The sequence below is a fragment of the Copadichromis virginalis genome, linkage group LG1, assembly GCF_057382275.1.
Source record: "Copadichromis virginalis isolate Kocher_CV1m ecotype Utaka linkage group LG1, C_Virginalis_male_GT1.1, whole genome shotgun sequence".
NCBI lineage: Eukaryota > Metazoa > Chordata > Actinopteri > Cichliformes > Cichlidae > Copadichromis > Copadichromis virginalis.
In genome coordinates this window covers 29,735,087-29,762,680 of record NC_140618.1, presented here as the reverse complement: position 1 = coordinate 29,762,680, position 27,594 = coordinate 29,735,087, and the positions used below count along the sequence as shown (strand labels likewise).

Genomic DNA, 27,594 nt, shown 5'->3' with positions numbered 1-27,594 from the left:
AATACTGACTTTTAACTCTTTCTAATTTTACAAACTCCAGTTTATGCTTGCACACATTTCAATAAACTGTTATTTCCCAATACACAGAGAAATGGGAGAAGACTTCTGCACAATACTGTAGGCAAGTTCTACAGTCTATCCCAACAACAATGTTAAGCTATGAAGTCATTTGAGGAAACATGGACATCAAATTGGCTAAAATTATGAGGTGCATTTGAGTAAAATGTCTACAAGTCTCTGGTGACAAACGGAGAATCAGGAAGCAACCAACAGGAAGTGAATACGGACACAAGAAACTCTTTCTGAACAAGCTGACTTTCTCTCTAGAGAAAAGAGAAAATAACTGAAGAATTAGGAAGGAGGCAGTTTAGGGCACCTAGAAAAGTAAGAAGTAAGTATTAAAGTCATTTGCAAACGTGTAATGTTGCTTTGTGGTGGTTTCTTCATTTACGGGGTGTGACAGCAGATTTTAGCTTCAAGGCTCCCGTCATCCAGCACTCGTGCAAAACAACCTCTGTGATAAATTAAGAAATCACAAAAGCTCTCTGAAGTCCTGCTGCTTTGAAAGGTTGTGGTGCAAGTGCAACAACTGGCATCTGCAGCTCCACTCGCACCCTCTTGGGTGCTTTTCCTTCTGTGATAATTAACAACTGTGACAGTGGAAAGGAAGGAAAGCTGTGAATTAGAATTAACACTGACTAAATAGCTGTCATTGTTTGATTACGGACAAAGTTAAAGGAGAGAGACAGAAAAGAGGAGGTGGAGACAGGAGAAGGGTAATGAGTGTGGAACAGAGGCATGCATTAATCAACATCAAGGCCAAATACGATCAGAATGTGAGTTTTAACTGAGAGGAGAACATGAGGGAGAAATGGGCACGGGGCGAGTACGAGGAAAACAACACTCACTTTGTCCATCATTCACCTAATAAGGGCTAATTGAAAAATTCACACCTGTGGTTCTCCTGTCTTTATTTCTTTAATACATTAAATGAGTTTTTGTCTCAGGTCTGTTTTGTTTGCAGCAAACAAATAACAGGTCACACTGAAACTGTGACTGCCGCGCACGCATGGGCAATTAAATTCAAGAGGTAAAACCACCGACTAGAAAAGGGAATCGAGAGCCAGGTGGGACTGAGAAACAGTTACAAAATGTCCAATTCATTGTAACGGTAAGCCTCCAAGCTTTTAGCGATGGTTTCATGTTTACAAGCAGAATTTTATATTATTTATTCATTTGGCATTGATATAAAAATGTTATCAATACCCAATCCTGATGAATGACGATGATCCCAGACATCAACAGTGGTCAGAAAACCATTTTTTTTAAACATTTTTTCATAATAATGCATTAAAATAATATGAATATTTAATTATACTGAGTGACATCACTTAAGTTTCATGCTCTGGTACGCATGCACAAACAAGTTCATGTTTGATCTCTATGCAATATCTACCTTAAGTGCAAAATACAATAGTTAAAATACCTCTATAATATCCATCTATTCAACTGCCTACCTGAGCCATTAAAGCTGCAATCCGTAGCATTATTATCTATTTATTTATTATTTCTATTGATGATAGTACAGAGAATATTTTTATTACTCTTTTATTTGAAAAGTATGATTATTTATGTTTGTCTGTCTGTATACACCAACATCAGCAGTGCCTCCAATTTTGTTGTTTATTTGTGCTTACAATTAGGGCTGGGCCATATTATACCGTTCACGGTAATACCGGTATAATGTTAGGCAACGATAGGAAAATGAAATATCGCGATAGAATGGGAGTAAAACGCGCATGCGCAGTGCCTTTGTTTTCATACGCACATGGCCGATTGTTGAGTGAAACAGATGAACCAGAATTGGTTTGTAAAAATGGTGCAACTTCAGTGATGTGGAACTTATTTGGTGTTTGTCCGTCAGATACACGACAAAGCACATTTTTTTGCAGAACATGCAAGCGGCCGTCGTTATTGTCGTATTTGTCGGACTAAGATGCTCTTAAATCTGGGAGTAATCTGGGTCCTAAACTCCGTAATCTTCAGGTCAAACAACACTGCAGCATCACTGAGCGTTAAAAACTGTCTAAATTCTTTCATCTTTAATAAAACGATCAGCATTGCTGCTTTACCAGGTGTAACTATAAAGTTTAACTTCCAGGCATCCATGAAAACAAAAGTTATTACATTTAACGGAGTTAGAAGTTAGCAGGAAGCTAGCGGAAGTTAGCTCGCTAGTTTTGCTAGTTACCTAAGCATGATATTGCTGACTGAGAGATTTCTGAAAAAAATCAAACGTACAGCTCTGCTATCACTTCCAACATAAATGAAGACAGGAAACTAAACAGCAGTGACGTTTGTAGGGTTACTGAAGTTGGGCTAGCTGGTATATAATGATGTGCTACGTGATCGCTAGCGACACAGCTATATTAGCATAACATAAACAGTGAAGCTGGAGGACGAACACTAACACTTTTCCACTTATAAAAGTTAACGTTAAGGTTCTTCATGGTTAGAGACAAATGCAATCGCATGGCAGGATGCTGTAAACGGACCAAACTTCAGTCAGGAGAACAACTGAGATAATCCATCCACAATACGAGGTTAGTCATTAATATACTGCAACATGGGAATAGAGCAGCTGCCAGAGAATTCAACATTAATGAATCAATGGTACAGAAGTGGAGAAAGCAAGAAGAATGAGTTTAATCAAGTTTGATTTATCTGACTGCTTTGTTTCGCTTAATGTGCCTTATAATCCTGTGCACCTTATGGTCCGAAAAATACGTACTGCACACTGCAGTTTAATGTTGCAAAGCACCTCTTTTTAACTTCAGTGGATATTATACATGGTTATGCTCAGGATATGTCAGCCCATTTCTACTGGAAATGCCTTTTGGTTAAACTTTCAGCAAGGAATTTGCATTTGCACTGTTACATTTTTATAAAGCTTTAATGTACATAAAAACCAGCTTCTTGTTTAAGTGAAAATAAATGGAAGGTTGTCTTTTTGCGCTAGTAATGTTGTGGAGTTGTATTTTGTCTCGCATCAATTATATCGTCGGTTATATCGTTATCGCAAATTTTCAAATATATATCGTGATAAATATTTTTGGCCATATCGCCCTGCTCTACTTACAATGATAATAAAGCTTATCTTAACCTTTTAGCAGTTATATGAATGGGGATGTAGAAAGCAGCTAGAGCTAGGCAAATGCTACAATTTGTCAGTAGTCTATATCTGCTGACAAATTAGTAACCAAGGGTTTCCTGCTGTTATAGTCTGCCCATGGAGGAAGTGGGACCACTGTTGTATTTGGGCCACAACTTTGAAACATATGTGCTATAGAGGGTCGACAGCGCTATCTTAAAAAGTACAAGAAGTTCTTGACAATGACAATAAAATAAATACTACTACTATACTAAGTACAAATTAACCGTCTCCCTAGGGCTTTGCCATAACATATTATATATGCTTAGATATGTATATACACAATTTGTTGATGCTATACTTTTTATACATGTCAACATATATAACTCCTTTAGTATTGGTAGTATAACTGTAATTTTGTAATTTGCTTCAGTTCAGTTTTATTCATGTAGTGCCAAATCACAACAACAACAGTCACTTCAAAGCACTTTATACTTTACGATAAAACCCCTACAATAATACAAAGAAAACCCAGCAATCAGAGCAATCACTTGGCAACAGTGGGAAGGAAAAACTCCCTTTTAACAGGTAGAAACCTCTGGAAGAACCAGGCTAACAGAGGGGCAATAAAAAGTCCTGAATTTTGACTTCACTATTTAAAATATTGTATATTTATATTATATTAGACAATTGTTTAGCCTCTATTCATCGGCAATTTGAAAAAATGTTTTTAATGCTGCACCAAATCCCTTTAAACCAACTTTTATCTGATTGGCTGATTTCTTGCAAACAGAAAGTTTGAATAGCAGGTAGGTGGGGTCTGTTGTGCTCGCAGCTAGAGCTCTGTATATGGAGTAAAAAAGGTTTTAACTTTACAGCAGGGAAACTCTGCAAACTTTATGAACACTTACCGCCACAGCAATCCTTCCAAGCACGTGCTCTGGAATTCTTTTGTAGACGTCCAATGAGCCACCTGCACAACACAGATTTCCCCATTGACACAGGTTAGTCAGTGTCAATGTATGCATGTATAAGTGTATGTGCGTATGTATATTTAGAGCGTTACAGTAATACAGACATGTTGCACAATTCAGATTAAAAAAAAAATGAAGAAATGCTCATTTCATCTTAATCCAGGTTTTATATTACTTATCTAGCCCACAGATCCTGAACTGACATCATTGCCAAGAGAGCAATGCTGATCTACATATATACTGCAAAAAGTACACAAAACTAATTTAAATACATAAATAATCAATAAATAAAAATGAAATAATAAAAGTAATAATAATAATAGTAGTAGTAATAATACAAATAAAAGTCTAATCAGTCATTTTTTTATAACATCATCAAAACGCTACCCAGTTAATTTAAGATAAAGTGATACTGAGGATATCATCCAAGTATTCTGCAAAATTATAGCGACTATACACAATTATACCCAATCATCATTCAGTGTTTGCTATATGTGAACCGGTTTACATTTGTACACATACGTCCAGAAATTTCATGATGTTTCATGAACTAACAGAGTACTCAGAAGTTATACAGACTGCTGACAAGCTAGAAAATGTGTGAATCGAGGGAAATCACTGCATTAACACACATTTTGACAAACATATACAGCTTTCCCCCACCTCCCCCCAAAAAACAAAAAAACCCCACAGTTCTCCATCTCACACCAGTAAAGGCACACACAAATACACCTACAACTGCACTTAAGTCAAGATTTATCACGCCCTTGTAGCTTTTAGCACACAGGCATGCTAAACAACTTACAGCGATCAGACATTCTCTTGATCTGCAGAAGTGTAAATGGGTACACGGCAGAGAGAAAGAGGACTTTTCCCCCAAAGTCTCTTTTATACAACTGTAGCTAGCAAAGGGAAAAAAACAAGCTACTTGCTTAAGTCGCAAAGAAACTCACCGTCCATAAATTCTGTGCATATTGATATCCTGTTCTCTACAAAAAAGGCACTGAAGAAAGTGATGATGTAGGGAGAATCACACTGCAATTTAAGAGCACAGAAAATGTGATCATATAAGAGCATGCCAAAAATATTTATTCAGGATTACGAAAAAAATAAATAAATAAAAATAAATAAATTTGAAAAGAAAAAAAGAAAAATTATCAGGAATGAACTGCACAAAAGCTTTTTGTGATCAGATTTTAAGATTTCAGTCCATGATTCAAAAGCATCACTGAAGCATCCATTGCAAGTCTAACTGCTGAAAGAAGTACTACATTTATCATTTAATTACACAAACACACACACACACACAGACTATGTATATATTCTTTCTCAGATCACACACACATTTGTGTGCCTGTTCATTCATGTATCACTGATCCCTGGCTTAGTAAGTAAGACCAGAGGTGATAAATGGCATTTCATTAGTTAGACTCATGATTAATTAAAAATGTAGGTGCGGTACGACATCAGACATCAGTGGAGAAAAAAATGTTTTGGTGAAGAACAGGAGGCGAATTAGTCGTTCAAAACTAACCTTGTAGAGAATTTCTAATTCTGACATGATTTGCTTCTGTAACTCCACCGTGATATCCAGGGGAATGACCTGCAATCAGACAAGGGCGAGACAAAAGGGGCAGCAAAATTATAAACTCGACACCAACAAATTCCGCTGATGTTTCAAAGGGACGGACTAAATGAAAAAGTAAGCACTATGATCGTCATGTAAATGGAAGGAATTCTCACCTTGACAGCTAAAACCCGTTTGCCGTGAACGTGGTACGCTCTGGATGGGTCAAAAGAGAAGACAATAAGGTTAAAACAAAACTGAAAAAAGGGAATGCCGTCTCAGACAGTAATATGTTGTTACTTTTTATTTAATGAACTTACAAAATGAAAGAAATATGGCATTTATACAAGTTTGAGCACCCTCGTTACTCAGTATTTAATAAACCTGCCTCATACAAATAGTCCCATATTCACCCCTTATGAATAAGGGAGCAGCTGAAAGTAGCTTCTTATTCTTCTACAGCATTTTTCATAGAGTCTCAATGATGTTCATATCTGGTGAATGTGAGGGCCATACTTTGCTCATAAATTCATATTTTGCCATTAAAGTTTACTCCCTTTAACACTTCTATTACATGAAGCTGCTCTAGACTCTGTTCTGAAACAAAAACATGCAACACTATCTGATTAAAACCACCACAAGCTGTGATGATGCGAGTAATGCTACAGTTAGTTCAATAATGTTTTATTGACCAAAAGAACTGACTATAAATCATCCACATCGGACTTTTTGAGCAGAGTCTAAACCAGACTGACAAAATCCTGCTGTTATTTCTCTTCAAGGTCAGAGAGCATCACGCAAAACCTGATGCAGTCAGCCTCTGTCTAGTTGCTCCAGACAGAGTTTTGAGTTGCAAGTAAAGCAGCAGCCACCGACCTGGCCCCATAATGATTTAATTATCAAACTCCTTAATGCCAAACATCGGCTTTAGTTACAGCCCTTGAAGGTTAGTTTACGGGACCGGTGACCTCTCAGCATACAATCCTCAAGGACAAATACTGTCCAACAGCTGTCAGGTGATGGGGATGAGCTGGCTTCAGTGTACGTCACACAGGCTGGTTAGCTCACAAACAGGCTTAGTAAATGTGATACCTGGCTATTCAACCGTCTGTGGGTCATCCAGAGAGAATGTGCATTGCACAAGGTGTGATTAATGTGTCTAAGATTGGAGGATCGCATTTCTCTTCGGACAGATACCTCTAAACTGTCCCAGGCCTTTAATTAATGGTACCTATTAGTGCCTTTCAGGTTTTTACCCACAGTTAGAGCTAACTTTGGCTCTGGCTTTCTGACTACAGCCATGCCACATTTCTCTTTTTCCCCTAATTAAAGACAAACTTCAGACATTTAAGTGATTGTCATTTCTTTCAAGGTGTCCAGAGAAGAAACAGTAACCTCACATATTAAACAATTTATTAAATTCACTGATAGCTACAGGGTCTCAGCTTCTATGCCCTCCTTGAATCTACAGGTAGTAGAGTCAGTATTGCTTAAATAATCCTCTGAATTACTTGCAACTTCAATTTGTGTCAGGACCCATGACAAAGGTCTGCCATGAGCCAAATTTTACAGATAAAACAAGGCGGCCAGATTTTTTTTGTTGTTTTTTGTTAAATATTTTTTCCATTAGCTTCTTCTGATTTCACACTGTCATTTCTTTTTGCCTCAAGACGGATACAGTGTTTAAGAATTTAAGCGTCATCTTTCTAGACCAGAGCTCTTTGAACACGAAGGCTGATAGCCTTGTTTTCATTTTGATGTCTCGGTCTTCCTTTAAGCTACAATCAATATCAGTTAAGCATGACTGCTGCTTCTTAATTAAGACAAAGATGTTAATTGAGGCAAGATTGCAGGGGTAGACATGTTAAATACTGACTGGGCAGGCTGTGTAAGTGTGGCAGCCTGAAAGGAGATTAAACCACGTCTTCACCGTGCTAAACAACTTATTGTTCTCACTGAGGAGGCTAAGAATGTTGAAAAACTGAACACTGCTTTTCAGGAATAAAGGAAGTACAAATTCTACAATGATCTTAACCTCAGCCAATTATGAAGCATAGCAAGCTATAAGCTGTTCTATGAAGTCTGGAAATATTGATGGACTTGCATGGTTTTGGAGGAAGAGCGGTCCTCTGCAAGTTATTTCCTTGTCATGCAAGTCTCAAGTTACAAACATCTCAACTATAGGAAACATCTGATGGCGGTTTCTGCAGCTAAAGGAGGCCACAAAAGAAACAGTGACTAGCTTCTTAATCTCCAAGTTTAAAGAAATGCATGTTCAGGGCATGTTTTAGGGGTGGAGATGCAATAGGACCTCTACTGCACTGAAGCTTTATTCTGAGGTTGTCCTTGACTGCCTCAGGGCCGAACATCCCTGTATGAGTTACAGTGACAGGCTTGTGACAGCAGGAGACATGGGGACAAGGTTACATAGCCACCCCCTGCCACTTCCCCCTGATCTGACCCCAGTAAACGTGCCCCATTGCCTGGATCTTATTTACACTCTAGCTCGCTCTGTAATAAAAGCTTCATCATGCAGTATTCATAGGGCCTCTCTCTATGTCTCTGAAGTTGGGGCCGTGGGTTAGAGATCGGCCTCCTGGATCAGGGCTAACGTGCTATGCTTACACTGCCACATGGACGACGAGCTGCCTTTCTCTCTCCCTGACTCCCTCACCTGATACTGCTTTCACCGGTCACCCAAGTGCCACAGACTGACAGAAACCCAAACACAGAGACATAAAAGGCTCCCTAATAATCCAAAACATTATGAGCAGAAATCCAGAGTTCAAATAAAAAGCGTTTAAAGGTTTCTTTACCACTGTATGAAAAACGCTCAATATTTTTGTGAACAGGTCTCTTGTGGATGAAACAGATATAGATGTGCATTAATGAGACCCAAGTTAGCTTAACAGGTCTTCATATACAAATATCAAAAACCATAACTCATCTAAATTATATTCACCACTTCAAAATCAGCCTTGTACATTGCTCCATAGAAGTCCTGGGCTGAGCACATGCACAAAGTACGCAGGCAACCCATTAAGTTGAATTTGATTTTAGGACAGAGGATGTGATGATAGGAAGCTAAACCTGAAGGAAGGTTAGGCGATGAGTGAGAAATGTATTGGTATAGTCAAAAAGTATGCCTGTGCTTTTAATGTGCAGTAGGTCCGGGTATGATTGCAGGCACTAAAGTTGAGGTCAAATGCGGGAAATTATCCGATTTAGATGATTCAGGAAGTTATAGCACGACCAACAGTTTGATCCTCACCTTGAATGCTTAAAAAGAGTGTTGAGCACACTTTATGAGCCACTGTTGACTCCTCCAATGGATACTGCCATTTGGTCTTTGGATCAACATCCTCAACATTAAGATTGGTGCAAAAGGTGCTATTTATTCTCAAGCAGAGATGGGCAGTAACGCGTAATCCAATTACTTTTTTCAAGTAACGAGTAAAGTAAGAGATTACTATTGCAAAAAAAGGCAATTCGATTATCGTTACTTTCCCGTAAGCACGCTGCGTTAGGGCGTTACTAAAACCGTGATTTTTTTTGCAAGAGTGTCTCGTGACAGTGACGTAAGCGAGTGCGACGTTCGTGGCAACAGATCAACAATGGATAATATAACGAGTGCGGGAGAGCATATGACCGTGCAGCGTTTAAAGCGAGGAAATACTGACGTTACTTTGAGTTTGATTCCGTAAAAAGTGACAAAAACATTAGCGTCCGCTGCTCACTGTGTGGGAAGAAAACTTCTTTTTACAACGAAAAACCCCCTAAACGTCCGAGCAAGCACCGAGTACGCTGCCACAGAAATGTGAAATTCACAGAGAAACTGCTGGATCCTTCCACTGTCCGCTGCGACACACCTGCACCAGGGCAAACCTCCGCCTTTTATTTTATATGCTGGAATATGCAGAAAATAGGTTTAAATAGCTTTATTTGACCAACACTGTTCTCAAGTTTGGTAAAAATGCAGATCAAGTGTTTAGAGTGGGACATCCATGTATCACACCAAACACTGCAGCATAGCTGGAAACAGTTTCACTCAGAGAAGGCTTGAGCATTTATGGGTGAAGTTATCCATCCCCAAAATGTATACCTGTTAAGGCTCTAGTTCTTACCCATCACTGCACAAATTCATATATTGGACCAAATTTAATAAAGGAAACAAAAAATTGAAAAAAAAAAGACACATATATGGAAACACAATGCCTCTGGTTCTTCAGACAACTAGAAAATCTAAGAGCAATCAACCAGTGAAGCACAGCCATTTGAAACGCAATGATCAATATAAAGGAAAAATAAAATCAATGGAGAAAATGGGCTGAGACACTAAAGGAGCAGCCGTGGATGTCTAAGTAGATGTCACCACAGCCAGGCAAATGTGCTTCTTTTAATTGCACCGCCACGAGTCACAAGTACAGCCTGTGTGTCCTTGTTATTGTATTTATAAGGCGTAGAGTCAGTCGGAGTGGCGGACAAGATGGACTTCTGAAAGAGTGTGTAATAAAAAACAAAGGCTGACATTGATGGATGGTTAGGTCAGTATGTGGCTATGGAGAGCTGAGATGTTGGTAACATCCAATTGAGTCTAAATGGCTCTAGGTCATAAATGGGCTAAGAGGTTAAAAGGTGGGGAGCTTATCGTAGCGCTCTTCACAAGTGATAGGCCCAATATAAGCTGGAATGAACAGCAGGTCCTGAAGAGGGCACAGCATCGCCTCATTTCTATGTCACAAAATTTGCTAAATGGAATTAGCATCACACATAGTAAAGATGGCATGAGAGTGAGCGGTCAACATGCACATTTTTCAGTACACTTGGTTTCCTTTGCTTGTCTAAATGATTCTGACCTGCAAAAGTATCTGTCAAATAATTAAAGCATGTTCATTAAATACTAATGAAAGCCAAATTAAAATTAGATAAACACATAAATAGAACACAAATAACAAACATTACTTGTTTTGTTTTTTCAAAATCGTCTCCTTTCAACCTTAGAAAGTTCAGCAGCATTGCATATAGATTTTTTGCTGGGCTAAATTGACTGAAAAGTTGTTGGGTTTGCAGTATTGGCCTTCCCCTGTGCAGTGTAACCACTTCTGGTGCCAAACTGATGAACAATCTTATTCTATGACAACTATAAGAAACTGCAGCTTTATAAATATATATATTTAAAAAAAAAAACTCAGAAAAATCATAAAAGAGTAAAAGGTGTTTGGAAAGAAAAGGATGAAGAAATAAAAAAGATAGACGTTTGGATTTGTTGGACTATCAGAAGCAGAGCACTCCGTCAAGCCAAGGTTAGTCTGAGCAGTGATCAATACTTCAATCTCAATAAAACAGCTCAATAGCTGAGGATTGATGGGAAAGAGAAAGCACAAGGTAGGGGAAAGAAAGATAGAAGGAGCGACACAAATGCCAACCTTGTCACAACGTTATCAGGTCAGTCATACATTTGTCTAGCCAGAAAGGATGGAAGTCTTCTTGGTGGTAGGTTATGTGCTTTACTATAGGCCAATTAAGTCAATAGCTGTCATACCTTACAGCCCCAAATCGATATCATATATGTTTGCAACCTTCAACCCAGAATAAAAAAAAAAAAAAATGAAGGTACAGATGAAAATCAGCCTGACAGATGCCCCACCAAACAGTGAGTGATAGATGGAGACACAATTGAACAGAAAGAGTGCTGTGAGGAATGAAACCCCTTCACACAAAATGCAGTTTTGAGTCCTATTTTGTTAGAAAAAGTGGACAGAAAAATGATAGAAGTCACACTCAATCTAAAAGTACCCACTCTTGTTGAATATCTGCCAGGTACAGTTTTTTCAGGCTTACTGAATGCACCATAATCTCTTCAGTGTCACTATCCATTACAGTGCTTTGGCCTTGCAATGCTGGTGGCCTCATCGTGAGAGCCAACAAACACTTACTTGTAAACTGTGCCTCCATTTCCATGGCCAAGTTGCTCCTGATAGTGGATATCTTGGGCATTTATCTGCAGAGAAGGAAATACACCCAGGATTACACTGATTGTAAGTGGATGTTATAACATGAGAAGCAATACAACCGCTGAATTACATGTGTAACTAAACTGGCAGAGAGACAGAGATGTGAGCACGTGAGGGAGATGGGACTGCACTGTAATTGAAGGCTATAAACAAGACAAGAATTCAGGTCAGTCCAAGTTCAGCGACGTAAGGAGTGAAAAACAAAATAAGAGAAGGAGGAGAAGAGATCAATACAAGGTTTTGCTGTCCAATTTAAAACAAAGAAACAATACTGTGTTTGGGCGAGTGGGACGCTGAATGTTGTAGGATTTAATGATGAGTTGTTTTCAATCATTTCATAATTTATTCATTTTTTTAAGTCAGGGTGTGATCATGTAGCTTCCTCCTCTTGTACATTTTGTAGATTTTTCCAACCAGGACGATGAAATAATTGATTGAGGCAAAGCTTATGTAAATATAAATATCAACTAAGCATTGAAGAAGGCAGAATAAATCCATGAAAAAAAAGTAAGAGTTGTATGTTGTTGTTTTGTATAATATCAGCATACTTTTATGTAAGACAGCCATCATGTATTCAATTCATAAATACATTTTACAGTTCATTATGTAACGTTTGTCCTGGTCTAAGATTTTAGGGTGAAAATTACTCAAAACATCACTATTCAATATTAAAATATGTCCCTTAATAATGCAAAATAAAAATATAAAAGCAAAATAAATCCACTACACGTTTTGGTAACTACACAACTTAAAATTTGTGCCAAAAATACATTTTTTTATTTGTCATTATTTTTAAAAGTACTTTTATTTGCGTGTATAATTTTTTAATTAACAAAATAAAGTGAATATTTTTAATTTCTAATTATTGCCTCCGTTCAACATGACCTCAGTGTGTGTGATGTTCACTGAGGCTGCAGACTAACAATACATTAGTTTAAAAAGTTCCTTTATTTTGATATTTAGACTGTGGATGAGTACTGATAAGGGTCAGGCTGTGCAGTAAACATGTAAACATGCCTGCACACAACACGTGATAATGGACCCTCCCTAATTTAACCACAACTAATGTGATAGCAAGGTGAGAAGATGGAGGTAAAGAGAAATGATGGTTTCAATTCCAATTTTATTCATGCAGTGCCAAATCACAACAACTGTCACCTCAAGGCACTGTATATTTTAAGATAAAGACCCCACAGTAATACAGTGAAACCCCAACAATCAGGTAGAAACCAGGAAGGCTGTATGTCTAATTTTCTTCCTACATGATAGCCACTGTGTCTGAATGCATACACTAGTTACAGAGTCAGAGTGCGTGTGAGTGAGAAAGGAGAGAGCAAGTCTATATATTGGGTGCAGTCAGCGTGACGAGACAACATCCAAATACACACCCTGTATGACATGCCCACAGCCCCTCAGTAGGTCTCAGAGCAACAGCAGTAAGATTACAGGCTGGAATCGTACAGAAACCCCAAAGCACACACTAACCTGGCCATTTGTCAAGATCCTCTTCAGCTCTGCAGATGACTTTTTTAAGCTGGAGGACAGAAAACAGTATATCAGACTTCACCACATTTACCAACCAGAGGTTTAGTTGTTTATTCCAGGTAGTGTAACATGATCCTTGTGCCCCAGAAAGCTCACCTGTTGTTAGCTATAGAGTCTGGGACAGCGTGACTGCAGTCATTTGCTGGATTAGGCCTTGTATTAACCTGAAGGTGTGCAAAGACAGGCATAAGAATGTAAAAAAAAACACACACACACACACACACAAAAAAAAAAAACAGCACATGGTCACATGGACAATAAAACACAAGCCTCTCGTTTCAGCTTGTGAAGTCAATTGACTGTTTAAAAAAAAAGAAAAAAAAAAAGAGCCAAATGAAGAAGAAGAAAATTTTTATTTGCATAAAAGCACAGGAAGAAAGACAGCAAAAATCAGCTGGGAGAGTCCAGACGAAAACTTAAGACATTCCCATTTTCGTGCCTCGTGGGAGACTTTTTCTTTACATCTATTCATCTGCATCTATGTTTACTCCAAAGACCTCCAGGCTCAACCTAGATATGAACACAAAAGGAGAGACAAGACCCTTTAAAGGAGATACTAAAAATAGCATATTAATTGAGATCAAAAGGCCAATGCGTTGGGTCCACTAAAGCACAGGGAATGTCTCTTTAATTAGTGCCCAAGAAAACCTCATTTAAAAAGGCACACAGGGCTTCCCTCGGCCAATTACTTTTGTATTAAAGCAGGAGAAAAGCAGGGAAAGATTAGCAAAAGACTAAAGGTTTTCTGGAAAGAACATCGTATTCTCAAAACAGACTCTTGACCTTTAAAAAAAAAAAAAACTGACTCGGTTCAGTAGCACTTCTCAAAGCTCCTCAGAGGATACATAAAGTAGTATTTGTGAGTGTGTGTGTGTGGGGTGGGGGGGTGATTTTATCATTGAAATGCAGATGGATATAATATGGATCATCTGGAGAGATGGAGGAGGTGTCAAGTCATTTAACCCATGGTAATTAGCAGTGAGTTTCAATAGCAACATATGCCTAACATAAAATGGGAAGGTCTGCGAGAGGCCATTTGGGGGCTTGTAATGACAATTTCATGGTTGAACAATGACATCTTCTTATTGCCCGATTTAGTTTTTTCTCTAACCAACGCTGACACTCTTTCTATCATAGGGAATGAGAGGATCATAATACTCTGGAGGGGAGATAACACCTTGTTCTTAAATGACTATCGCAGCATGAGAATCAAGAATACAGAGAGACGGATGGAAAAGCAGAGAGACAGGCCCTGCTACAGCCGCAGCCAGATATGCTAATGCATAAACATAGTCGAGGGGAGCAAGACAATGAGTGAAAGAGAAGGAGAGCCTTGACTTCAATTGACATTTCAATAAGTGGAACACAGCATTATCAATCCATTTGACTCAACTTCTCACCCTCCCCTCATTCTCTGTGTAAGGCAGCCGAAACAATTATTGAGATAGGTACCTTCAGGCCATGTATGTTCCGGATCCCTGGAGTCTTGCCGGCTGAAACAGTAATTGACTAGATTGTAGAACACATCACTGGGCCATTTACAAATGTGGTGAAAAGGAATCAGTTCTTCATGAAGGAAAAAAATGATGAAATGAGAGTTACTAAAAAATTAGTTGTGGACAAGAGAGTGATTGAGCTGTTGGTCTCTTGAGATGGCTGGTTGGTAGTTAGGTAGAAAGAAAACAATCACAGCGTTAGAGGAAAGAGGGGCAGATAGAGAGAGAAACAGAGTGAGCCAGAGAGCTAAAGGGAGACAATAAAATGTTTCATCACATCTCCCCTAGGGCCTGTTAGAGATTATGTATGTCTTTGAGCGTTGTGAAAACTAGCTGAAAATATAGAAAAACTATGTTATGAAAAGGCCCTCATTATGAAAACCAGTTTAGGAACAGAAACTGCACAATGCCAGAGATGCAGGCAAGGCTTAGTCTGAGCTGAACACAAGCATGCACTTTGAATGCCCTTGGAGCAAAAGAAATGTAGATTTATGAATGACATCCAACAACAAAGCCAGCCGCTGAATTTTAATGTTATCCAGAGGCTCCACTGTTACTCCTACTCACCAAATGCTCACATTTTTGTGAAAACAGCGCAGGTCATGTACACTAATTTTAGTAAAATAGGCGTTTACAAATAAAGTGTGAATATTTTTATATATTTAAATGGTGCTGGTGATTAATTGTCACCACGTTAATTACAAAGCAGCCGTTAGCATCGCCTAGCCCGTGATAAAAATAGAACATCTCACTTTTGTACCTCTTGGAAAAATCTGCAGAGGGTCCGGCAGCAGTCCATTCATGCGTTGTTCATTCATTGTGTTGCAGTACTAAAAGGGGAAAAGCAAATGACAAACAGTCGAGTGTGACACTAAATTGAAATGACTTTACATGCATTTAAGTTCACAGATAATATCTGTACAAGAATGTTATCAGCACACGACAGAGGTAGAAAAACCTTAAATTTGAAGATCTGACCCTACACTACATGGCCTAATTTTAGAGTATTACACACACACAAAATGTTTATTTAACTGCCACCAGAATTAATCCACAGTCTTTTGTAAAAAAACGTGAGCATGCTGTGCGGAAATCTGTTGCAGACGAGGACCAATGCCCTGTGGGCTTGTTCTGAAGGAGTGTAGCATTAACCCTTTTCTCCTCCAGGTCAACAGCTCACCAAACACTCATATCCTACAGGACTAACACGTGCATGCACGCACTCTGGAGCCTCTCGGTTGCTTGCCAAGGCAATGCAATAATTGATGTTTCAGTTAACCAAACCATCTGTTAAACCGCAAGTGTGTGTGAGCATGGGAGAGAGAGAGTGTGTGTGTGTGTGTTTACTTATGTGCGTTTTGTTGATGTCTTCTGCTTTTGCAGGGGTTGAGTTTGAGACGATGTCTTTATATTGTGCACACATACACAAGTTTATTGTAATTCATTTACAAACTAGTACTGAGTGATCGCAGCAAAATGTAAATGCTCTTTCACTGAGGAGGCAGGAGGGAGGACGATGGGCACGGCTTGGATTGGAATGGATCAGAATGGCTACCCATGTGGCACAGCTGTTATTAAAAGGCCTATTTATCACTGTCAGATCCCCTCCTCGCTCCTAGCCCTCTGCTTTCGCCCTCCAGCATTCTCAATAGGCCGCATCTGAACAATGGGTCTTAATAGCAAAAAAACATGGTGTGTGTGTGTGTTTGTGTGTGTGTTGGGGGGGGACTTGGGGGTGTTCGGGCTTCACGTACCTTTAATTTTCCGCTCAGCTAGCTTATTGATTAAGGCTGCAATTACCACCTAATCTGTAGTAGGTGTGTTATTAAAAGACATTCTCCATTGTTGGCCAATAACTAAACAGTGTCCGATCCCAAATACCATCGCTCAGCCTTAAGGGACAAGCCAGAGTGCAAGAGAGAGAAAGTGTGAGTCTCATCATCATTAGCAGACCAAGAGCAAATGGGAATGGTGGAATTAGCGCCACTACCTCCAGGGGGAGCTGAGTGAGGAAGGGATGAGGTCACATGTTTTTTTGTTTTTTTTAAGCACCTGACATAGGCTGGTCTTTAACTTTGAACAGGGGGCGTCTGTCTTTCAAGGTGTCGAACAATGATTAGAAATGCCTGGAAGTCTAGCGGGTCTCGCAGGAGCATGTAGCAATCAATGTTCTTAGTGCTGGGGGATACTTCTCACAATAAATGCCCTCTGTAGACTGATGTTAATTAAGTGCTGAATTTGAGCATTAATTTTGCTCAGTAATCACGAGCGTGAATTTTTCGCAGGGCAATGTTAAAGCAAAGATCTTGAACAAGACAAAAAAAAAAAAAAAGAAGAAGAAAGAAAGAAAGCAAACATCGTGCACTGACAGCGTATTTAAAAGCCTGATTATACATTTCCTAATAAAAATATACACACCCTCCCAAACGCACACACACAGACACACACAAAGCAACCGTGAAGAAACTGAATTATCCCACATTTCACCTAACATGCTGCTTCCCTTAATTCCTATTAATTTCATATAATGGCTGTCTGCTCACCTGGAATTAATAACACTCAAGCAAAAACCCACTAGTCTCCACGGAGGCCAAAAGGCAGCAAACAACAGGGAAAAAAAAACCCTAAATACAAATGCAATCCAGAGCTGAAATGCATAACACTTGCATAAAACATTCAAAGTACACGGCTAGCGTAAATTATAGTCTAGTGAGCCCAGTATTTCCAGGTGATCAGCAGCTTTTTGTACAGCTGGCAGTCCCATGAGTAGAAAGCCATTATGAGGCTCCGAGATTTGTTTGCCAAAAATTCACTGAACAAATGGGGTCTGAAATCTGTGGGAAAAGCTGTGCACTGTTGTGGATACTTAATATTTCTATTGGGCGCTGTAGAAAGAGGCAGGGGTCAGTCATAAATTTATATACACCTAAGGCATGTCAGAATAAAGACAAAAAGTGTAACTGCCAGCAAAAACAATACACGTTTCAATGTTTCTTTAACAAAATATCAATTTTTTCATTTCATTTTCATTTCATCTGCAACAAATTACAAGGAACTCAAGGTTTTTGGACATGCATTTTTTCAGACAAATAAAAATGCAATAAAAACAAACCACAGTGTCGGCCTAATTTTATCTAACAAGTAAAACAAGTCTGCACGGTTCTGTAATTAATTGCGATATTTTCCATGTAACATACAACTAAACATTTAGCCCATGATAAATGACAACTTTTCTTTTTTGTTGAAATCACAGACGTATGACTTCTTGGGCTGACATCAAAATAGAAACAACCAAAATTTACATAGAAATTAAGAGTCTCTAATGTTAATGCAAGTTCGTGGTTTTAATGGAGCAAGACAGAATTATTACAAAAAAGTATTTAATCCCCTTCAACCCAGCCAGAATTACACCTCCTACAGACTGGCTGTGTGCACACACAGACATATAATGAAAGAAATATAAAAAATGACCATCAAGTCAACGTTGGTCAGCATCATGGAAGTCTGAAGCTGCTGTGGAATTTTGTGGAAACCAAAATTGAGCTCTTTGGCATCGACCTACCGTGTCTGAAGAAAGAGAAATGTTGGGTATGACCCAAAGAACGACATCCCCAATGTCAAGCACGAAGGTGGAAACATTATGTCTTGGGGCTGTTTTTTTGTTAAGGGTAAAAGACAACTTCATCGCATCAAGATGACAACGGACGGGGCCATGCACCCTTAAACTCCTGGACGAGAATCTACTTCCCTGAAAACTGAAGATGGGTAGTGGGTGCTGGATGGGTCTTCCAGCATGACGATGACCACCAAGGCAACACATGAGTGGCTAAAGAAGAACCACATTATGGTCATGGAGTGACCTCGTCAATCTTCACACCTCAGTCCTACAGAAAATCTGTGGAGCGAGCTGAAGTTTTGAGTTGCCAGGAGGCAGCCAAGAAACCTACAGGATTTAGAGAGTTTCTGTAAAGAGGAGTGGGCAAAAGTCCCTCCTGAGATGTGTGCAAACCTGAAGACCAGCTACAAGAAACCTCTTACTGCTCTACTCTCCAACAAGGGTTTTTCTACCAAGTACTAAGTCCTGTTTTGCTTGGAGATCAAATGGTTTTTTCATTCAATGACATGCAAATCAGTTTAGAAGTTTTATGCAACAGGATTTTTTTTCTGGATTTTGGTTGAATTTTGGTCTCTCTCCATTAAAATTTAACTGCCATAAAAATTAGAGACTGTTGATTTCACTGTAAGTGAGCAAACGTACAAATTCAGCAGGAGATCAAATCATAATTTGTCCCACTGTAAACACTGCCCCTTTCTCAACCATTACTCCAGCTTTAACAGGACAGTGCACAGAACAACATCCGCTGGATCTGTGGAAAACAAAACTTGCTTAGGTCAAAGCCTTTTCCACGTCTGTCTAACAACACTTCTTGGCACAACATCTGTCTCTTTTTGCTTAATCACCCTGCTACCCTATGCTACTTAATGATTAAAAAGCAACCACAAGTGAATGCATGACAAAAATGGACAAAAAAAAAAAAAGAAGCAGGGAGTGTAAATTGTGCCTGTGGCTCTAGTAGCATCATTGTGAGCTGATGGGGGGTAAAAGACATCCACAGATGAAAGTAGATTTTGAACAACTCTGCAGCCCAGGGGGGCTGCTCTTTAATGAGGCAAAACTTTAAGTACTGAATAATAAATAATAAAAATTGACAGTTCATTTAGTTTACAGTGTACTTCATACAGAAAACCCATTACACGCCATTACTCTTACTGTCCGCGGCATGAACAGTAAGTATGGTCGAATATGAAAATATACTGCAGTATTTGAGGGAGCTGAAGGGGATGTGGGACGTGTCTGCATGTGTGCTGCTGAATATTGCCATAGGTTAACTGCTACTAGATGAGGCTATATGGCTTCAATTTCTTCATGTTATATTATAAATAACTACGTCAGTGGAGATTGCCATCAAATCAGCATCTTGCCGTCTCATGTTTTGCTACCTGAAGAATTGTGCTTCTCGTTCTAGGCCAAGTATTTTATAGTATTTGATGTAACTCACCAGATTGATGAGGTCATTTTGAATTCAACCAAGGCTTTGGTGGCTATCGAAGAACGCCTTTTAATTTAACATTAAAAACTTTGGTGTAGCATATTTAATACTAAAGGTTTTTTCAAACCATTCTTAAAATGACTTATTTACACCTTAAGTCCATGCGAGCTAGAAAGGTAAACACTCAAACTGAGAGTTCAGGATTGTTGAGGATTGACTGGGTCTAAGGTTTTGCTTAATAAAAAGAGAGGTGAGTGGCTTTATTATAGCGCTGAGCAAAGCACTTAAAAAATACAGAAAATCTGAACAACGTCCTTGTTACTGTGTCATGTCAATTTGACGTGCCTCAAAAGCTTTCCAAACGATACAATATACAAAACCCCAGACACTTAAATGGCTCTAAAAAGCTGCACAAAAAAAATTAACCAAAATAGTGCAGAACACATAAAGGAGGAGGACCTTTCAAAATGCTCAAATGTAGTTCAGACATGCTCTTGGCCATGTCATCTAAACTGCACAAAGGATTGAATGTGAACAGTTTCTGTCAGAACTACTTTCCAATGAGGAATCGGCACACAGTAAGAATGCTACAATGCAGCAGCATAACTGGAAAACATAACCCTGGCATGTACAGTGCTGTGCAAAAGCCTTGATCAACCCCTCATTTCTTTATATTTTGCTAGGAAATTAGGAAATAGGTGCAGTGATTTATTGACACATGTGCAGACATACTTAGAAATACAGCATATGTATAGAGCTTGTATAATTCTAACAAGTCTGAAATTCAATATTTGGTGTGACCATATTTATTCTTAAACAGTGTGAATTCTCTTACACCAGGGGTCAGCAACCTTTAACACCCAAAAAGACATTTGGACGCAATTTCCATGCAAAAGAAAACACTGGAGCCGCAAGTACTTTTTGACATCTAAAATGAAGATAACACTGTATATATTGTTTTTTTTTTTACCTTTATGCTTTGTGTAAACAACTACGGTGTTGCTTAAATCCATGAAGTGCTACAGAGAAAATTACATTTTATTCATGTAATTAACACATTTTGAACTCTTAAAGAAATATAACAAAAGGAAAGACACCCAGCTGAACTAAAATGACCCATGTAGCAAAGAAAAACTGTTGTGAGCCGCCGCCCTTAAATCACCTTTGGGCTTTTGGAGCCTTGACCTGACTTAAAAAAAAAATAATTGGAAAAAAAAGCACTACGCTGCTGAAAAATGAAAAATAGATATTTGCAAAATTCTGTCTAAATATGTATTTTACCTGGTTAATGTGTGTGGCGGGGCGTGGTCTGCAGCGACGCTGCACCTGAGCGGCACCCGCAATCGCGCCTCGCCGCCTTAACGTCTGTGCTATCTGTGCTGTTGTGTTGGTGTGTGTCGGGCTGTGAGCTGAAAAGCTACAGACGTCTGGGCTCTGGGGAGGCCAATCCATGACTGACTGTGTTCAATTGTGTGTTTTTCTGCGCAGTGGCAGTGTGTTTAGGATCATTGTCATGCTGAATAATAAAGCTGTTGCCAGGCACACACTTTCCAGATGAGATTGCATGGTGTATCAAAGTCTGGCCACACTTTTCTGCACTCAGAATCCATCAGCTTTGACAAGACCTCCAACACCACAGGCTTAACTGCAGCCCCAAACCATGACGGAGCCTTCACAGTGTTTAACAGATAGCTGTAGACACTCACTGTTCTACCTTTAACCTAAACTCAACAAACTTTAAACAAATTTAGCTTCATCACTCCATAAGACCTGTTGCCACATATTTTCAGTCCATTTCTTGTGTAATTTAGGTTGTCACCTCTGGCTACCAGTGGCTGTTGTTGTTGTTTATCAAACTCATAATCAAGTAACTTTCATGAAAACCACACAATCACACTCTGTGTGTATGAGTGTTATTACTCATACACACAGAAAGACTGTACGTTTGCGTATCTATCCTCTATCAGGTGCTTTTTATTTGCTGAATGCGTTTTGTTACAGATGCAGCAGTTGGTGACCTATTGTCCTTTGTGTCTTTTTTCCCACCCTTTTAAAAAAATTTCTCTGTCTCTTTTTTGCTTTACCTTTCTTCATGTTAATCTGACCCTCGCTTTCCCATGCCTTAATGACTTTCTGTGGACTTTCAGGTACTTTTCATCTACTGTAAATAATACTTTTAGGCCTACCACATCTTCTTTTGTTCTCCACTTGTTTAGTTTCTTCAGATTTCTTGACACACCTTGCTGAGATATGTGATTTTTGACTAATAGCTCAAAACAACAAACATCAGTCCTCTTAAAATGGTCAGGTAGGAAGACTGAACTGAAAACTAGTTAAAAAAAATAAAAAAATCAGCCAATATCCTGACCTTCAGATAGCCTAGAGAATTATGCTCAAGAGCACTTTAAAGACTTACAAAGTCCAGCTTGTTGGAAACAAAATATAAAGAGGAAGCAAGGGTCGCTCAAGACTTTCGCACAGTATTCTAATTTGTGGATATTATGCCTGACTTGGTCAAAGTACTGCATGCAACATTTATGTACTCACATATGACAACATGGCTTTGAGTTCTTCATCACTTCTTACTGTGATTCTGTCTCCCACCTCATCTTCGTCTAAAAAAAACAAAAAACAAAAAACAACAACACAAAAACAAAAACAGTACAACTGTAAAAAATAAAATACTAATAATGGGGAAGGGGGGAAATCACAGAGAAAATTCAAAACAGATTTTTTTTGCAGTAACAAGTGTGGTATAATAAATATAAACAGAAGACACTGTAAAACAACACTTTTACGTATAATAAACATTTAATAGAATCAAGGCATGCAAACAAAAAAGCATATCATTCCATATTAAGTATTAATGCAATAGCAAAATTTGGGGAGCCAAAACATACAATCAAAATCATACAATAAAATATAATGTATAAAAGCACTCAGTAAGCAGTATTTATGTTTGTATGTCAATCAAACTCTTTGCACTCTACCCATAAACAGGCTTGAATGGTGCCTATACCAAGAGGCTAAATCTTAATTTGATTGAATGAGAGAAACTTCAACTGTTCCTGTCAATCAATCAGTTAGTACAGTAGCTATGGCATGTCTGGATAAAACGCATGCTAGAGGTTAACACGAGTAGTAAAAAAAGGGAACAGAGAAGAGAGAAGCTAACACAATGAAAATGTGTGAAGCTTTTTACTCTCTCAGATAGATGAAGCCCGTTCAAGAGGGCTAGAGTCTAGCCCATGACAGCAGGGATCGGTTCTTACTCTCACACAGCTGCATGAGATCTCCTCTCCTTCAGACCAATCTGATAACTGATTACAAGTCCCTACATTACAGGGCTATTGTTTTGGTGTGTAAACACAGTCATTCAAAGCTTCCTCTTGCAGCATTACAGCAGTCCAACTCTAAAGCAGGTACTTACATTCAAAGGCCGTGACAGTGGCTTCAGGCATGACATCTCTGATTGCGACCTGTAATGTTTGACAGGGTGAATTAGGACCAGACAGCTAAGGATGGTTATTAGACTGACAGATATTAATGAGGCAGGGTTACGACACGCTGAGTCAGAAACAGTCCGTGTGTTTTTGACTTGTGCAGTGTGTCTGTGAGTGAAAAGTGATAGTTGGCATGAGGCAGACTCACGAGCAAGTCATTGAAGTTCAGAAGAGACGGACAGTCCACGGACGAGTCCATGTCTCCTGTCGGCGTTTTTATTCGGATCACTATCGCCTCGGTGTTCATTGCGCTGTCAGTATTTAACCTAAGTGAGAGCAATAAGAGGGAAGCTTCAGCCTCATAATAGTTGACTGGATGTGGAAGCTAACCAGCTAATTCCCTGCAGCAGTTTGCTAACGATACATGCTAGCATCCTGCTCAGTCCGGATTCTTGATTTAAGTGATGCGGAGCCTTTTTAAAAAACAAAAACGTTTTGAGGTCGGTCGCCGCCGACACCACAGTCAAGTCATAACCGTATGAAAGGCTTATCCCGAAGTGTGAACGTGTACACCACTGCTCCACGAGACAAAGTTTACACTGTACTAACGTAGGTGTTTAGCTGTATAGCTAGTTTTGAGGAAACTGCTACAACAGCGCTTCCGAATCAACATCCGCTCGTTGCCTTTTCAAAATAAAAGACTTGCACTATCTATATCAATCTGTCAAATTCTAAAAGGCGAAGTTTGAGAGAACGCTGCTATTCTTATGGATCTTATTTTGGGTTTTTTTTTTCCTATGTTATAAAATGAAATATACATACGGTTTAAAAAGTTTTTGTTTCTGCACTGAAAAGGAATTATTACCGCTTTTGCTGTAGATAACACTGACCTGAGATCAAGGTTGATAAGTTGAGTACAATACTGAGAATACAATAGATTTCTGAGGTATTATGGATAAATATTCCTTTAAAAACATGACCTTAGATCACAATTGTAAATGTTTCGTAAATGGCCCTCACTTACACGGAAATGTACTGCTGTTGAGATGAAAACCACCACAGTTTTTTAAAAAGTGTTTTTTTTTCCCTCTTTCACTTGACATTAAAACAGCATTAGTATTTAAAGGTTTCCACTCTGCGCTCTCCATTAGCATATAATTGAGTGTAAAACAAAAGGGCTCTTAAAACCTGTGTTGATCACGGCCCTGGGAGTGAACAGTTGCTCTGTCCACTCTATAAACAGCTCTGATTGCAGTTCATGGAAAAAAGACATTGATCCCTGAGTAAAGTGAAGTCTCTATCCTGTTCATTTACATTGCTCTACCCACAGACCTGATACCTAAGTCTGTTCACCTGGGTTCACCTGGGTTCTGTGTAATGATAAGAAGTTGGCTCAAATTTGGCTATACAATACATGTGCCAGTTGAAAACAATTTCAGTGGTGGTGTGTGTGCTGTGCCGGCCATTGCACTAGGCTGGGTTTCATTGGCTCTTACAAAAAATGTCTCCATCCCATATTGGCCTGAGGATGAACTCCTCTATCAGTGATTACCATCTCACTTAAAAAGAAAAGGAAATGTAAAACACTGAATCTACCATATATTTATTTAATTGTCTGTACTTGAACCTTTAAAAAACACTCCCAGAGGGATGTTACGAGTTCATTGCATTGATCCTTCCTGATCTTACACCTGTACCAACAATTAGGTTAAAGACCCACTGATTTCCATGCAATGCTTGAAATTATTACTCCGCCTAATTGCAACTGGATACAAAAGGGGAAACACAAGCAAGGCCATCAAGCACTCGGATTAATGCCTCGACCAGCACTGACTTCTGATGAAAAGCAGAGGATCTATATGGCACTTTGTCAGACGTGCTCTCCCAGGACGTGACGTTAGATCCTTCTGCTTTAGGGACAACTAGGATGAAGCCCAGTCAGCAATCCGCATTATCAGAAATCAAACTCCTGGCTTAGCTGGGAGGGGAAAGTGGACGAGGAAGGCCAACATTCACTGTCTGGTAATTAAAAGCCGTTTTATCAGGCCTCCTCTTTCGCTCCATGCCTCTTTTCTTGCTATTGACAAGCTGCTTAGCGCAAAGAGAGCTCAGTTTGACTCTAAATATATGAAGCACACTTATTTAACTTTCTCAGCAAAGAGGGAAAAGCAAGTAAACAAGACAGCAACAAAACTGCCTGGCAGGACCGCCAAATTCCTTTCACTTTAGTTTTGTTTTCTTCTGTTTATTAAGAAATGCAGCCTTTGTTCACATCCTCTTTTTCTCTTGATGATTATTATTTCATTAGTCCGTGTCAAACATATTGGGCGGCTCGTTGTGTTTATTGATTAACGAGCCAAAGTCAGCACCGTCGTCTCTCGCTGTAATGCTGATATAGAAGATCTTGAAATGCTATTTGTCTACCCGTTAAGCATTGATCGTTCTCTGCTATATTGGCTGCTACTTGGTATCTTTCTATATCTAATGTGCCCCTTAAACTTAATTCGTAATTATTTAGAGTAAAAAATGTGAGCTTGTAGTTTGGGGCCTTATTTACCTTCATAGATCCAGCAGGGTGGGCTAAATATCACTGGCTTGGTCTCACAAATGTGAGCTGTGAGCTCAGCAAGAAAAACATGTCCCACCATCTGTTCCAGGGCCACGTCCCAACTCAGGTATCCAGATGCAAACCCTCCAGCTGAAATAGAGATGTGTCTCCTCAGCCTTGAAGCCTGAAGCCTGTTGTTTATTGATGCTGCCAGAGCCCCCGCTCAGATCGATACCATCTCACTCAGATGGGCCTTCACAACACGCAGCCTCCAAATTGAGGTCAGGATACGTAGACGGTTATGGCACTTCAGCAGATATGAATTGCCCGAGAGGCTGTGATCATTTGTTACCTCTTCCTTTAAAGTTCATCTCCAAGTTGACCTGTGATGAAGCACGAGGACTTTGTGAGTCACTGGTGGAAGAGTTATGAGGAAATGCACCAAGATGCGTATGAACTGACTGGAGAGAAATGGGTTGTGTGACTACCTTTCAGCTCCTCGAACTGCATACTTTTCTTGCCATTTCCAGTCTTTCAGATTCACCTCAGAGGGCCCCTTTTATGGCTGTATGTTGTTTCTGTTGTTTCTAATAAAGAGGAAATATTGGTGCCTTCCTGACCTGCTCATAGTGGCCACAGAAAAATTTATGGGGTATGTCTCCTTTAGTGAGGTAGCATCTGAGCTGAGCCCCACATAAATAACACATCACTAGTTCATCCAAGCTCTCTTGGCTTTTCTTTCATGCTGTGGTCAAATCATTATATTGAATGCAAAATATGACTTTTCTTTTTTTAATTAAAAATGCTCAAAGTGGTGAATCGTTTCCCTTTCATGTAACATTCTTGTAGTGAGCTGGCAGTTTCATCCTAGGAATTTGATTGTCCCAAAATTTTAGATGAAAATATCCTGAGTGTTCCCTGTGCAAACTCACCAGGAAACCCATCACTATTTTACTCTGTTCTTCAGTAAACCTCAAAATAAAATATCAGCATGGATTACCTATAATGTTATTTTATTTACAATGATCAGTATCTTCCTTCAAGCAAAGAGATATCTGTGTTCTGCATTGAATAATAAAGCAGTGGTTGGTGAAGTCTAAAATAAAAGTCCATATGGATGGGAATGCCGTTTGAACTGGAGAAGTGTGATCGGAAAGTAACAAAAAGAGGGAAGGTAGTCAGAGGGGACACTGAGGACAGCTACGAATATCTGGGAATTACGAGGAGGCCGCTAGGAAAGCTGCAACTACCAAGTACCTGCAGAGATTAAGGCAAGTCCTGAGAAATCAGCAGAATGGAAACAACAAGACCTGATCAATCAACACAGATACCCCGATGGGATAAGAAGCTGACCAAAGGAAGAGATAGAAGCCACTAATGTCAAGACAAGGAAGCTCCTTACCATGCATGGAGGGTTTCACCGAAAATCCAGCACCCTGAGACCGTACCCTAAGCAGAAAGGTGGCCGGGGACTAGTGAGTGTCAGAGCCAGTAGAAGAGGAGCAAGAGAAGAAGCATCATGGAAGGACAGGCTCCTGCACAGTGTGTACAGTGTGATCAGCAGACAGAAGACGTGGCTGACATCCAGAAGTCCTACCAGTGGCTGGACAAAGCTGGACTGAAAGACAACACAGAGGAACAAATCATGGCAGAACAAGCTCTCAGCACAAGATCCATAGAGGCTGGGGTCTATCACACCTGGCAGGCTGTGTAAAGATGCCCCTGAGTCAATCCACTATATAACAGCAGGGTGCAAGATGCTAGCAGGAAGGGCATACATGGAATGCCATAACCAAGTGGCCGGC

At 39.4% G+C, this 27,594-nt stretch overlaps 1 protein-coding gene across 4 annotated transcripts in view; it reads right to left on the bottom strand.

Annotated features, from left to right (window-relative positions):
- map2k5 (mitogen-activated protein kinase kinase 5) overlaps positions 1-23,915 on the bottom strand; it is a 60,491-nt gene extending 36,576 nt beyond the window's left edge. For all 4 annotated transcript variants that reach the window (XM_085458581.1, XM_085458598.1, XM_085458591.1 and 1 more), the window contains exons 1-12: positions 23,450-23,915; positions 23,229-23,277; positions 22,346-22,413; positions 15,508-15,577; positions 14,704-14,744; positions 13,348-13,415; positions 13,192-13,240; positions 11,629-11,693; positions 5,869-5,908; positions 5,660-5,728; positions 5,079-5,160; positions 4,063-4,124 (exon numbers count right to left, since the gene is read on the bottom strand). In XM_085458581.1, the coding sequence (XP_085314707.1) occupies positions 4,063-4,124; positions 5,079-5,160; positions 5,660-5,728; positions 5,869-5,908; positions 11,629-11,693; positions 13,192-13,240; positions 13,348-13,415; positions 14,704-14,744; positions 15,508-15,577; positions 22,346-22,413; positions 23,229-23,277; positions 23,450-23,548 (762 nt within the window). In that variant the 5' untranslated portion in view covers positions 23,549-23,915. The remainder of the gene's footprint in view (positions 1-4,062; positions 4,125-5,078; positions 5,161-5,659; positions 5,729-5,868; positions 5,909-11,628; positions 11,694-13,191; positions 13,241-13,347; positions 13,416-14,703; positions 14,745-15,507; positions 15,578-22,345; positions 22,414-23,228; positions 23,278-23,449) is intronic.
- Between the last annotated feature and the right edge of the window lie 3,679 nt (positions 23,916-27,594).